Source organism: Equus asinus, chromosome 1 (assembly GCF_041296235.1).
Source record: "Equus asinus isolate D_3611 breed Donkey chromosome 1, EquAss-T2T_v2, whole genome shotgun sequence".
Classification (NCBI taxonomy): domain Eukaryota; kingdom Metazoa; phylum Chordata; class Mammalia; order Perissodactyla; family Equidae; genus Equus; species Equus asinus.
The window spans coordinates 153,082,053-153,094,121 of NC_091790.1; the positions used below are offsets into that span (position 1 = coordinate 153,082,053).

The 12,069-nt window shown below is 43.1% G+C and overlaps 1 protein-coding gene across 9 annotated transcripts in view; it reads left to right on the forward strand.

Moving 5' to 3' along the window:
* The first annotated feature begins 598 nt into the window (after positions 1 to 598).
* DNAH11 (dynein axonemal heavy chain 11) overlaps positions 599 to 12,069 on the forward strand; it is a 295,517-nt gene continuing 284,046 nt past the window's right edge. For all 9 annotated transcript variants that reach the window (XR_011503420.1, XR_011503427.1, XR_011503430.1 and 6 more), the window contains exons 1-5: positions 599 to 1,202; positions 2,643 to 2,786; positions 9,899 to 10,095; positions 10,584 to 10,773; positions 11,835 to 11,934. Coding sequence is in view for 6 of the 9 variants with exons in the window: in XM_070510015.1 (XP_070366116.1) it covers positions 846 to 1,202; positions 2,643 to 2,786; positions 9,899 to 10,095; positions 10,584 to 10,773; positions 11,835 to 11,934 (988 nt within the window). In the remaining 3 variants the exon portion in view is untranslated. The remainder of the gene's footprint in view (positions 1,203 to 2,642; positions 2,787 to 9,898; positions 10,096 to 10,583; positions 10,774 to 11,834; positions 11,935 to 12,069) is intronic.

The following is a 12,069-nucleotide window of genomic DNA, read 5'->3' on the forward strand; positions in this document are numbered from 1 at the left end:
TGGATTGAACGATAATCCTGCGTATTTTCAGAGCACTTTGGAGTTTACAAAGAGCGCCGGGCATTCTCTTATTGGGCGTATTAACATTCCAGGAAGTGGCAGGTGAGTGTCGGAATCAGGATTGTGAATACCCAGGTCTGGGACTTCAACAACTAGGCAAGTTAGATTGCAGGGTTGGCTCTTTTCTGATATTAGGACAACCCTCTGCAAGGTGAAGAAAGCTCTCAGCGCGAAGCTTTAATCCCGGTTCCCCCTTCTCCTTGTTACTTAGCCGCTCTATAACTGGCTTCCCCTGCCCATAAAATAAACTGACCAGTCAGAGCCCTGCCTTTTTTAAGGGTTAATTGAAACAATCACGGTGAAGGATTTAGCACGGAACTCGGCACAAGACAACACTGCTTATCCACGGCCATTAATCAATACTGGGCTGTTATTCTCTCTCACTAGGAGCCCCACGGAGATGTCCGATGGGCCGAGGAGCCGGAGGGCAGTGCCTCAGACCCGCCGAGGGCACGCCCCTGCCCCGCCCGGTTCTGGGCCTAGAGCCCGAAGGCCCCTCCCCTCGGCGCCCGCTCCGCCCCCAGCGGGCAGAGGCGGGGACACCGTCCCCCGGGAAACGGGACGCGCAGCTCATCCCGGGCCGGCGCCTCTGTCCGTAGGGCTCGCGCTGGGCACCGACGCCCGCTGCCAAGTAGCAGCAGGTGGGGGACGAGCTCGCCGCCGCGACTGGGGTGATCGCAGGAGGAGGTGGGCGCCTCCCAGGGCGAGCGTGCGGAGGGGTGTTCTCGCCCACCTGGGGCGCGCGCGAGGAGCCGGCCAGCCCCGCGTCCCCTCGGACGTGCCCGATGGCAGCCCCGGTGGCAGCCCGGGAGGCGGGAGGCTTCCGGGAAGTCCCGATCCTTCCCCTAACCCCGAGCGCGGGCCTGGAGGCGGTGGGCGTGATGGAGCTGGAGGAGGAGGAAGACGAGGAGGAGGAGGAGGAGGCGGCGGCCAGAAGAGCGCGGAGTTTCGCCCGAGACGCGCGAGTGCGCTTCCTCGGCGGCCGCCTGGAGCAGATGCTGGGGCTCCCGGCGGAGAGATGGAGCCAGCATTTGGAGAGCGAGGACAACCGGCAGGTCCTGGCGGAGTTTCTGGAGAGTCCCAGCCCTGCCTGCCTTGTGTTCAGCGTCGCCGCCGCGGGGCAGCTCGCGGCCTCCCGGGAGGTAAGGGGCGACGGCGGGCGAGGGGCTCGGCCACGCTGCCCGCCCAGCGTAGCGGATACTTCGGCGGGCACAGGCCAGTCGCGACTCCCTGGGGACCCGTGGCGCACGCACTCGCGCGCTTTAGAAAACTTTCTTTGAAGTCCCTGCCTTGGGGTCCGCAGAATCCCCCACGTGCTTCCACTCTGCAGATGAGCCGCTGTAGGTTAGTTTTCTGGAAGGTCACCCTTGAGCCTGCTTGACCCGGATAAAGCCGGAAAAGCAGCGCTTCTTTCAGCTGCCTGGGCGTTAGGAGCAAGCTGGGTTCTCTGCCGGATAACTTCTCTTTCGGTTGTTCTCGGGTCAGTCTGGAGCCATGTCCTTAAGAAGTGTGTTTGGCAGAGACCAAATAACTTGTCGTGTACTCAGTCTGACTGCCTGTCAACCACACTTCATCCTGGAGAAAAACACTTAGTGCTTAAAAAGGGAGCGCCCGGGCACTGTGCACACCAACCACAGAGGAGCGGCAGTTCTTTCCTTGCTTCCTTCTTTCCTCCTTCCCTCTCTTTTTCTTTCCTCCTCTTCCTTCCTCTCTCTCTCTCTCTCTTTTTTTTTAATTTAGACTGCTCGTCTGCTTGAAGGTTAACGTATCACCTACAAGTACAGCATTTGTATTTAGCATTTTTCAAGTGTGGGAAGTTTGGAGCAAGATTTACAATCTTTAGGGTTGTACATTGCCTCAGTGTAAAGTGTTACTGTCATCACTAGATGTGGCCATTGTAATAGTTGGGGAAAGGATCCCAGAGAAGAAAGAGAATAATGGGAGCTCCCTTTAGGATTTTGTGAATTTTCAAATTTTTTGTTTTACTACTTTCCTAACTACCTAATTTAAAAAAAAAAAAAGTCTCAGTAGACAAGAAGATAGAACAGTTAACTCTAGTATGGCCTAAGTTAAATAGTCATGACATCTGGAAAAGTGATTCAGTAGCTGTGGAAATGTTAGAATATCTTGGTTAAGCATTTCTGTTCTTTGCTTTAAGGATAGAAATACAATTTAACCTCTTGTTCCTGGTCTTCATCTCAGTTTGGCTTATTTCCAAACAAGGAAAGATTATACTAAAGAATAACCTTTTCTAAGATAGCCACATTCTAACTGCTTCTTGTTTTTGTTTTTAATTATGAGACTTTATGGTATATAATGATCTGGAGTAATCAACGTATCTTTGAAAGGTGATATTTCCACACCAATAATGCTGTGAAATTAGCACTATAAAAGAACAAAGAAAACTGTATACACTTTGCAGAATGGAGAAGAGCAGTGGAACAACCTTATTTGTAAAGATGGGCAAGGTGCCAGATTTTGTTTCTTCTGTCAGCAGACCAGCTACAAGTTAGATATAGCAAATCCTGCTTGATAATATGGAAACAACATCGTGAACTTTAATTATCTTGCTCTTGTTGCAGATTCCAAGAGATGCAAAACATAAACTTGTTTATATTGCCAAGAAGATTACTGAAAGCATTGGAGTAAATGATTTCTCTCAAGCGGTTTTATTTGGAGAGTTACCCACCTCATCTCTTGGACATGTAACTGCTTTCCTAGATGAGGTATTCGTCTGTCTTTACTGTTTGAATCTTTCCTTTGTCTCTGTGATACTTGGAATTATTAGGACAACTCTGGCAATTAAAGAGAATGTAGAAGCCAGGAATCTCTTCATCCAGGTGGATGGAGACTGATAGCATTTAGACTGTTCCTGAAATAAGCTGATATTGATGCTAAGATACAAAAGGTGGTAATTTGTAGGATCATCCTTTTGGTCTCTTTGTTTCTAAATAATGAAGGTAAAAAGCAGCTGAATTGAATAGGCTCTTGTACTTAGCTATAGGTTTTAAACTTCACTTTCAGAGGAGAGACAAGCTTACACTTTGGAAATGGATATTATTAGGTTTTCTGATTCCTATTAGTTTCTAAGTGTCACTCAGAGCAGAGAATGGGAAAAGGTAATGGAAACTAGGTGTTAGAAATGGTTGCATTAAAATTCCTCTTTTTCTTCCCTTAAATCAGAAATGCTCTCTAACCCAATGTTTCTGGCACTTGAATGTGCTTTGGAACCACTTGGGGATTTGGTCAAAGGGGCTGGATTCAGTAGGTTCTACATTTCTCACCTCGTGCTGATGCTGTCTGTTCACCGACCAGCCTTGAGGAACAAAGTACCAAATGAGCAGGTTCTGGAGAACCAGAGCGTGGTTCTCAGACTTTGCTGAACATTGGAATCACCTGGGGAAATTTCTAACCCACCCATGCTCAGGTCACACTCATACCAATTACATCAGAATGTGGGGGTGGGAGCCAGGTGGCAGTAGTTGTTAAAGGTGGTTCTCATTTGCCCCAAACTTTGGGAACCACTGGGTTAGATATCGGTGAATCAGATCTCAGTAATCAGTGCAGTCCTGCGAAGGCTGATACTTCAGGTAGGAATAATTGCCAGCATATTTATTACTAATGATTCGCCAGTCTCCCTCTTTCACACCTCTTCTGCTTCCTGAAACTCTTTTGCTATCTTCTTTAAAGGAGGTATTTTCTTGCTGTCTTTGGCTAGCCAAGGTCTCGCACCCCCAACTTCATACCCTGCCTCTGTTTTGCTCCCCTCCTGTTGAATTTACTTGGTTTTGGCTGATTTCAGGGAGACACTAGGAAGCAGTTTTCTGTCTTCAGTGCATGGGACAGTTTCTGGTATGTAGCAGAAGTTTTTGTGGAACTGGATCTGATAAAAGTATTTCACATGATATGTGAATGACTTTTGGTCATTCCAATCCAGACGGCCAACAGCTGGGGCTCAGAAGAGCAAGGCTGCACTCTTCATGGAAATTCTTGCTCTGCCATCTGTGTTTGGCAACAGAAGATGCAACGCTCTTTCAAGTTTCTCTGTTCTTTCTGTGAATTTATCTCAGTACCAGGATTGTATATCACTTTGAAAAAGATTTAAATGAAAGAGAGTAAGCTGTCCTCAAGTATATCTTTAGAAGGCATAAACATCCAGCGCCTTGGGGGCTTAGGTAGTCTGGAAGATTCTCCTTTAATTTTGCTTGGGTATGAACGTTGGGAAGAAAAAAAAAAGTGAGGACATCACACTTGCGATGTCACTTGGGTTTATTTATGGACAAGGCTTAAATTCAGTATGAATGAGGCCCCAAGGTGTAGCTATAGACTTTTAGGTTAAAAGTTTCCAAGGGTTCACTTTACTCTGTATCCACTACAGCCCACATACATGGCTGGTTAACAGTGGTTTATGCTCATGTTTGAGAGACTCCCAAACTTCTCTCTCCAAGCAAGAGCTTTCTCCCAAATTCCAAACTTGGAGATCCGCCTGCCTTCCTGACATTCCCACTTGATGTGTAGTAGACATCTCAAGCTTAACATCCCAGGTTGAACTCATCTTCCCCAACCTGAGGGACTTGTAGTTATCCCAGAACAGAGGATGTGAACACCGTCCTTCCGCTTGCTCAAGCCAGAAGACCTCCGAGTCAGCCCTGACTCTTTCCTTTGTCTCACACCTTGTGCCCATTCTGTGAGGAACTCCCGCAAGTTCCGCTTTCAAAATATATCCAGAATCAGCCCTCTTCCCCCCTCCACTGCTATCACCCCGGTCCAGTTCACCATCATCTCTTGCCCGTGTTCCTGCATTAGCCTCTCGTGTGGCTTTCATCTAGAACCTGTTCCCAACAGAGCAGCTGGAGTGATCCCTGTTGAAACATGAGTCGGAACATGTCACTTCTCTGCTCAGACCCTGTGCTGGCTCCCCTTTCACTCCGAATAAGGACCCGAGTGCTTGAGCCGTCTAGACTTTGCATTGTTGCTTCCTGTAGATCAGCAGTATCAGCAGTACCAGGACTTGTTAGAACTGTAGAATGTCAGGCCCCACCCCAGAGCTACTGGACCAGGATGAGCACACTAGTTCAAAATCTCAGTGATCTGGCCTCCCCATGACTTCTCTAAACTCATCCCACTTGCTGCCTCATGGCCTCCTTGCTGGTCCTTAATCGCCTCAAGCACACTGTTGCCCCCGGGCCTTTGCTCTTACTCTTTCTTTATCTTCCCCAGAATCCACACAGCCAACCCCTTCATATCTTTCAAGTCTTTTCGCTCAAATATCTCTTTTCACTGAAGCCGTCCTCCAGGAGATCACGGGTATTTGTGGGATGGGGACTAGGTCAGGTAAGGCACCCTCTTCAAGAGCAAAATTTCCAAGGGGGCGGGGAGGAACAAAAACAAGTCAGTAATCAAGATAAATAATATTTTAATGTAAATTTTTTTAAAAAAATCAAAATTAATGCAAAAAAAATCAACCATTAAATAAAAACAGGATCCCTAACAGTGCCATGCCTCATGTGGCAGCCGGAGGTGCAAAGAAAATTCAGTAATACTAATCCTATCTTTATTGAAAAATGTTGATATTTTGTTCATTGTGAAATGTTTTGCATTAATTTTGAGTTAAGAAAGATTTAGCAATATTACCCATCTTGATTGCTGAGTTTTTGGGGCCCTCTGATATTCTCCCAAGGTGGCTGCACTTGGCTTCCCCTACTCCCAGCCCTGAATCTCTGTCTGGCTCACTGATGGGTCCCAAACACGGAAGACGTTACCTGACACCAAGTAGGAGCTCAGAAAATGTTTGTTAAATGAATGAAGGTTAAATAAGGGCTAATTGATAGCCTGTTCTTATGAAAAACAAAACACTGAAGCCTCAAGGTGTTTCTTTAGAGAAAAATCAGTTGGCTTATGATCTCTAGTATCTCCATATGACTTTTTTGACATTTATGGGAAATGGACACTTGGGGAGTTTTGTGCTAATAAGCCCAGGGTTGTTATTTGTTCGTTTAATCGATATTTACTGAATATCTACTTGGTGCCAGTGTTCGGACACACTTGGCAATGAGTGAGGCAGTTTCTGCCCTCAGAAAGCATGCAGTCTAATTGGGAAGACAGACAGCTAAGCCCACAGTGATACCACGTGGTGGGCAGGGCTGCCATTGGGGTTGTGGCAGCATGCTGTGGGAGCCTAGTGGCACCTTCCCACATGTGGAGGGTTGGCAGGGGAGATGGGGCATCTTGAATAAGGCGATCAGAGGTCTCGGTTTGCTTGGCAATCCTGGTTCTGCCAGTTAAAGTTCAGTTAACATCTGCTAGTAATTTTTCCCTTTTTCCTCTCAAAAGCATACGCAGTTATATGGTAAGTTAATTGGTCCTCATAGTATTGAAAAATGAGGAGGAGGTAGCAAGATGTAGAACACAGAGGAAGGGCCCTCTGAGTAGAGGGAGAAGCGCTGCAAAGGCCCAGAGGTGAGGAAGTGCAGGCTGCGTTTTTTAAAGTGTTGTAAGTTAATGTCGCTAGATTGGGGAGCGGGGCCTGGAGGGTGGGGAGAAACAAGGCAGGGGAGGCTATTAGAAAATAAGCAGCCGTGGAACTTTTCCATTCAGGTGGTTGCCAGCAAGTCAACTGCCAAACCGCAATCCATGTATTTACTGGAAGGTAGTGGTAATCTATATTCTATGAAGAGTTGGTTTTTTTCCCCTCAGGGCTGGCTTAATTTGGAAGTTTGGAGTCAAATGGAATGTTAGTGGTGATCTGTGATTTGCATTCCAAGCTAAGCAGCTTTTAACTTTCTGGGTGACTGGTACATTAAGAAGAAAGACATTAAATGCAAGGATTGGTGACTCAGCTGAGGAGTAAAGGAGGGACTGTGTTACTGAGCTAGTGATCAGATTCAAAAGTGTCAAGGGGCTTTTCCTGTGTGAGGGGTCTTACATGGGAGAGAATGGCGAAGGATGGGCCAAGTGTTTGAACTGAAAGTCATTTATGACTTCATAGTTAGTCTCACTTAAATGACCTAATGTACTCTCACTTACAGTCAATGTTGTATTGTCTTTGGAGTTTGACTCAGATATACACCAATTAACCGTAATTTATGCTGATGTGCTGGGCCCCCCAAACTTCTTTCTTGAACTCCAAGTTTAGACACCCACCTTCCTCCTGGACATGGCCACTTGATGTGTAATAGCCCTCTCAAACCCGACATATCCAAAATTGAATTCCAGACCTGCCGCTAAACGTTGTGTCCCATACATTATTATCTGAAACTGTATTATAGGGGCCAGCCCCGTGGCCGAGTGGTTAAGTCCATGCGCTCCACTTCGGCAGCCCAGGTTTCGGATCCTGGGCGCAGACATGGCACTGCTCATTAGGCCATGTTGAGGCGGCGTCCCACACGCCACAACTAGAAGGACCCACAACTAAAATATACAACTATGTACTGGGGGGATTTGGGGAGAAAAAAAAGCAGGGAGTGAAAAGAAAAGGAAGATTGGCAACAGTTGTTAGCTCAGGTGCCAATCTTTAAAAAAAAAAAAAGAAGAAACTATTATATAATTATACTTAGCAAAAGTATTTAAAATGTCAGGCAGTTATGACTTTAATTATCTATTATGTTGACCCAAATCTTGAAAGACCCGGTAATTGTGAATGCTTACCAAGCCAGAATGAAGTATGATTTGGTTCTTGTAGTCAGTGTCTGAGCCCTATCCTGGGACTTTCCAATTTAAGAAGTCTGGGAGAGGCCCAGGCTCCTGGATTTCGAAAGTGTTTCTCGGGTAATAGTCTCTACTGATTTAAAAGAATTGTAAGAAGAAACTCCCCAGTTTAAAAAAGGATAAAAAAGAAGGTAGATAAGGAGAACCACAGCAAAGGCATTATAGCTCTTTTATCTGTAGTTAGATATCTCCTTAGTAAACATGTCCAAATGATTTTGATTCATAGAGAAAGTTTGGGATTTTTCTTCTAAATCACAAAAACTAGACAAAAAAATCCCAACTAAAACAAAACTCAAAATTAATTACTTTGGATATAGCTTGTTGATAACAGAACTTATTGTGGTTAAAAAGCACGTCCTAGGTCTATTGTTTTAAATGATGTTTGTAGAGATACGCTGGCTGTTTGCTTAATTGCTCTGCAAAGCATGTGGCTTAGAATTTCCTAACAGTTTTGTCTACAGCTTGTGACACAAATATTGAATTTGAAAAGAATTGGGCCTCATCACGGAATAGTGAATAAAGTGAAAGTTTGAAACAGTAGCCAGTAAATTAGAAACGTTGAATAACCAGGATATTCCTTGCCCCTGACTTTTAGGGGTTTAATCTATGAAGCAGTTTTCCAGTGGGTCAATCCATGTTCAGCCCAATGAGCCTAAACTCTTCAGTCTGGTCTCCAAAGCTCTCATGGACCGCTCCTGCCTTTGCTGCAGCCATTCATCTGAGGGATGCTGGTCTAGCTCTGGGCAGGCCAGACTGGCAGGTTCCCAGAAGCATCATACTCCTGGAGCCCTCAGTGATTTTATATGTCAGTGTTCAGTTTTCTGGAATGCCTGCCTTGCCCTTTCGTCTTAAAGACTTAAACCAAGTAGCAACTTTCCTGGCAAGTCTTCCCTAACATCCCTCCCTCCTAGAGAGGGATATTTCTCCTGTTTCCACGTTACATTTTGAACAGGCCTCTAACCATGGCAGTTTGTACATCGAGGGACCTAACCCACTGAGCTCATTGAAGGCAGACATTTTCTTATTAATCTCTGTATTCCTAGTTCAACATGTAGCGAGTGTGAAGCAGGACAATATAATAATAATACAATTTGGACAGATTTGTTTCAATACCATTAGAAAACGAAAGTGAATTTTCAGTTGGTTTTTAGTTAACTAGAAGATTATATTGTCAAAATAAATTTTAAAAAGATAGAATAACTATTTTCTGAGCATTTTAGCTAATTTTATAGTGTAATACTGATAAACTAGATAGATTTATCAGCAAAATGAAAAATGTTTAAAATTAGGTATTGGAAAAGAGTGGGAACGCAAGAAGAAATCAACTTCATTAACTCAGCAAACTCTTATTAATTACTTAACATGTGCTGGACTCTGGGAATACAAAAAATAATTTTTGAGGGTTTTCACATATATGGTTTCATTGATGTTCCTAATTTAATGGTAGAAGGAGTTCTGAAAAGGTCTGTATGATTTAATAAACATCTTCCTTCCTCCCTCCCTCCCTCCCCATGAGCTAACATCTATGGCAATCTTCTATTTTGTACGTTTGATGCCACCACAGCATAGCTTGATGAGCAGTGCATAGGTCTGCGCCTGGGATTGCAACCTGCGAAACCTGGGTCTCTAAAGTGGAGGGTGCGAACTTAACCACTATGCCACTGGGCCAGCCCCAACATTTTTCTGACTATCAAACGTTAATCCACTGGGTTACCACCCAGGGCTTGAGAAGGTTAATTTGCTCTTGCCTCCATGCGACTCAAAAAGATTTTTTTTGTTAATATATTTGCCCACGTGCTCAGTTTGCATTAAGAAAAGTTTAACTTACTTGACATGATTTTGCATATTTCATGCAGTGTTTGAGTTATTGGGAAGCTCCACAAATGTTTGATAAATGGGTAAATGAATGAACAAGCAGTATAGTATTTCCACTTTGAAAGGATTTATGTCTAATTGATTAAATCTAAATGGATCAGGGACTTTGTCCCCTCTTTGTAGATTTAATATCATAGGAAGATGTTCACGGAATTCAGTGGTTTTGTTGCCGATTTTGTGTGACAAGAAAATCCTTGAAGGAGCACATTGTCTGTAAATTAATTTAACTGCTTTTTAAAAATGTTTCTCTCTCTAGATTTTAGTGCCAATTCTTTCCAATAAGAACAACCATAAATCCTGGCCCTGTTTTATTTCACAAGACATGGAACGTCATATAGAAGTCATGAAAAACAAAATGCATGTTTTTAGGGGAAAAATGTCGAGAAGAACTCTTCTACCAATTCCCACTATTGCAGGAAAAATTGACCTGAATCCGAAATATTCAGAGACCAAGTACGTAATGATATGGTATATACAGGATATTAAAATGGGGAGCCAGCATACCCATTTAATATCACACCCCTAGCAAACTGTTAGCAAAGTAGAGAATTATTATAACTACACCATATTTTTAAAATACTGTGCAGAAACACGCTGTATTTTATTTCCTTTCAAAGTACACTTTTTAAAAGCAGCCTGGACAAAAAGCTAGTTGTAACAATTGCCATGATGTCAACAATACTTTTTTGGTAAAATGGTTTTGAAGATATGATAATTCTTTAGCAATGTTTTTCTAATGTTAGAGACATGCCAGTGACAAAATAACAATGTCGCAACTCAACTTGAGGCCATAAAGATGATGGATCTGATTTTGAAGTATTTATATTTAGAAAACTAGTCTTTGGAAACATAAAATACCTGTTAGAATCCAAGTCCCATCGTTAGTTGGATGAAATGTTTGTTTTTGAGTTATTTGATTGATCATTTTTCAATGTTTGTAGGCTAGAGCCAAGTGAAAGGACAGTACTCCATGCACTTGAATCAGTGGTTATTAAATGGTCACATCAAATCCAAGAAGTTGTAGAAAAAGATTCAGCACAGCCTTTGCTGAATGGTCTTCCGTTGAATCCTCAAGCTGAACTGGATTTCTGGATGCTGAGGAGAGAGAATCTGGCATGCGTTTATGATCAAGTAAGTAGATAGTCCTAGAAATTACTTGTAAATCGAATTAGCAAAGTCAGTTGTAGAATTTGGTCTCCAGGGCAATGATTTCCAATAACTTTAAAGGTTTAACAGACTGTCTTCGAATGATTTAATAGTCTGCTCTCTTTTCTTATCCTAAAGTGCTGTATGGTATGCACTTTTAAAATTAAGGGGGATTAAACGTAATTTTGCCTTTGTCAAAAGAATATTTTGACAGCATTTGAGATAATTGGAAACACTTTGTGGTACAGAAAAAGAATAATTCCCCGGGGAAACGTTGAAAATTTTAAGATTTAATTAATCTAGTCGATTCAATTGATTGGGGAAGGAGCAGGCTCTTGCCCAGTGGAGAGCTGCAGCTTTGGAAGAGCTCGCTTTGGTTCCTCTGCTGGGTGCTTGCCTGACAAGTTACTTGGTTTAATGTTCTAGAAACTAAGACATCCATTCACCTGTTCACATGTCACTTAGAGAGTTTCTGAAATAGAGCAAGAAATTTATATGTAAAATTTAGTATGTGTATAGTAATATGTAAACAGGCAGACTTTTACAACATTTATAAAGAATGCTGTAAATGTAAAATAAAATACAAGCCTAAAGAAAAAATGTTATTTTTTATGTTCTTATTTTTTATTGAAGTCATAATAGCTTACAAGATTGTGAAATTTCCGTTGTACGTTATTATTTGTCCGTCGCCATATACGTGCTCCCCTTCACCCTTTTTGAGTGAAATCATATGGTGTTTGTCTCTTTCTGTCTGGCTTATTTTGCTTCACATAATGCCCTCAAGGTCCATCCATGTTGTTGCGAATGGGACAATTTTGTCTTTTTTTATGGCTGAGTAGTATTTCGTCATGTGTGTGGGTGTGTGTGTGTGTGTATATACACCACATAAAAATGTTGCTTTAAAAATTATTTTCAGATAGGTTTTTGACTGTTAAATACTGTCTGTATTGTGCATGGGTGGAATATAATTTAAATATTTTATTGCAGAATGCATTTATTTAGTCATTAATCTAGCTTATATTTATTACATTTTTATTTCAATTTAGCTTCGGGCTCCCATTGTCCTGAAAATGGTGGAGATCCTGAAAACTAAACAAAGCAGCTATTTTCCAACCCTGAAGGACATTTTCATGGCTGTGAAAAATGGTGAGCCTTTTTCCTTGGCCAGGCGTTAGTGTGCCTCCTGCTCCGGCCCCTACCTGGCTGCTCAGCCTCATCTACCCTTCCGCCATCGGCATGCTACTGAAATGATCGCACTTAGCTCTTCTAGTGAGAAATTCA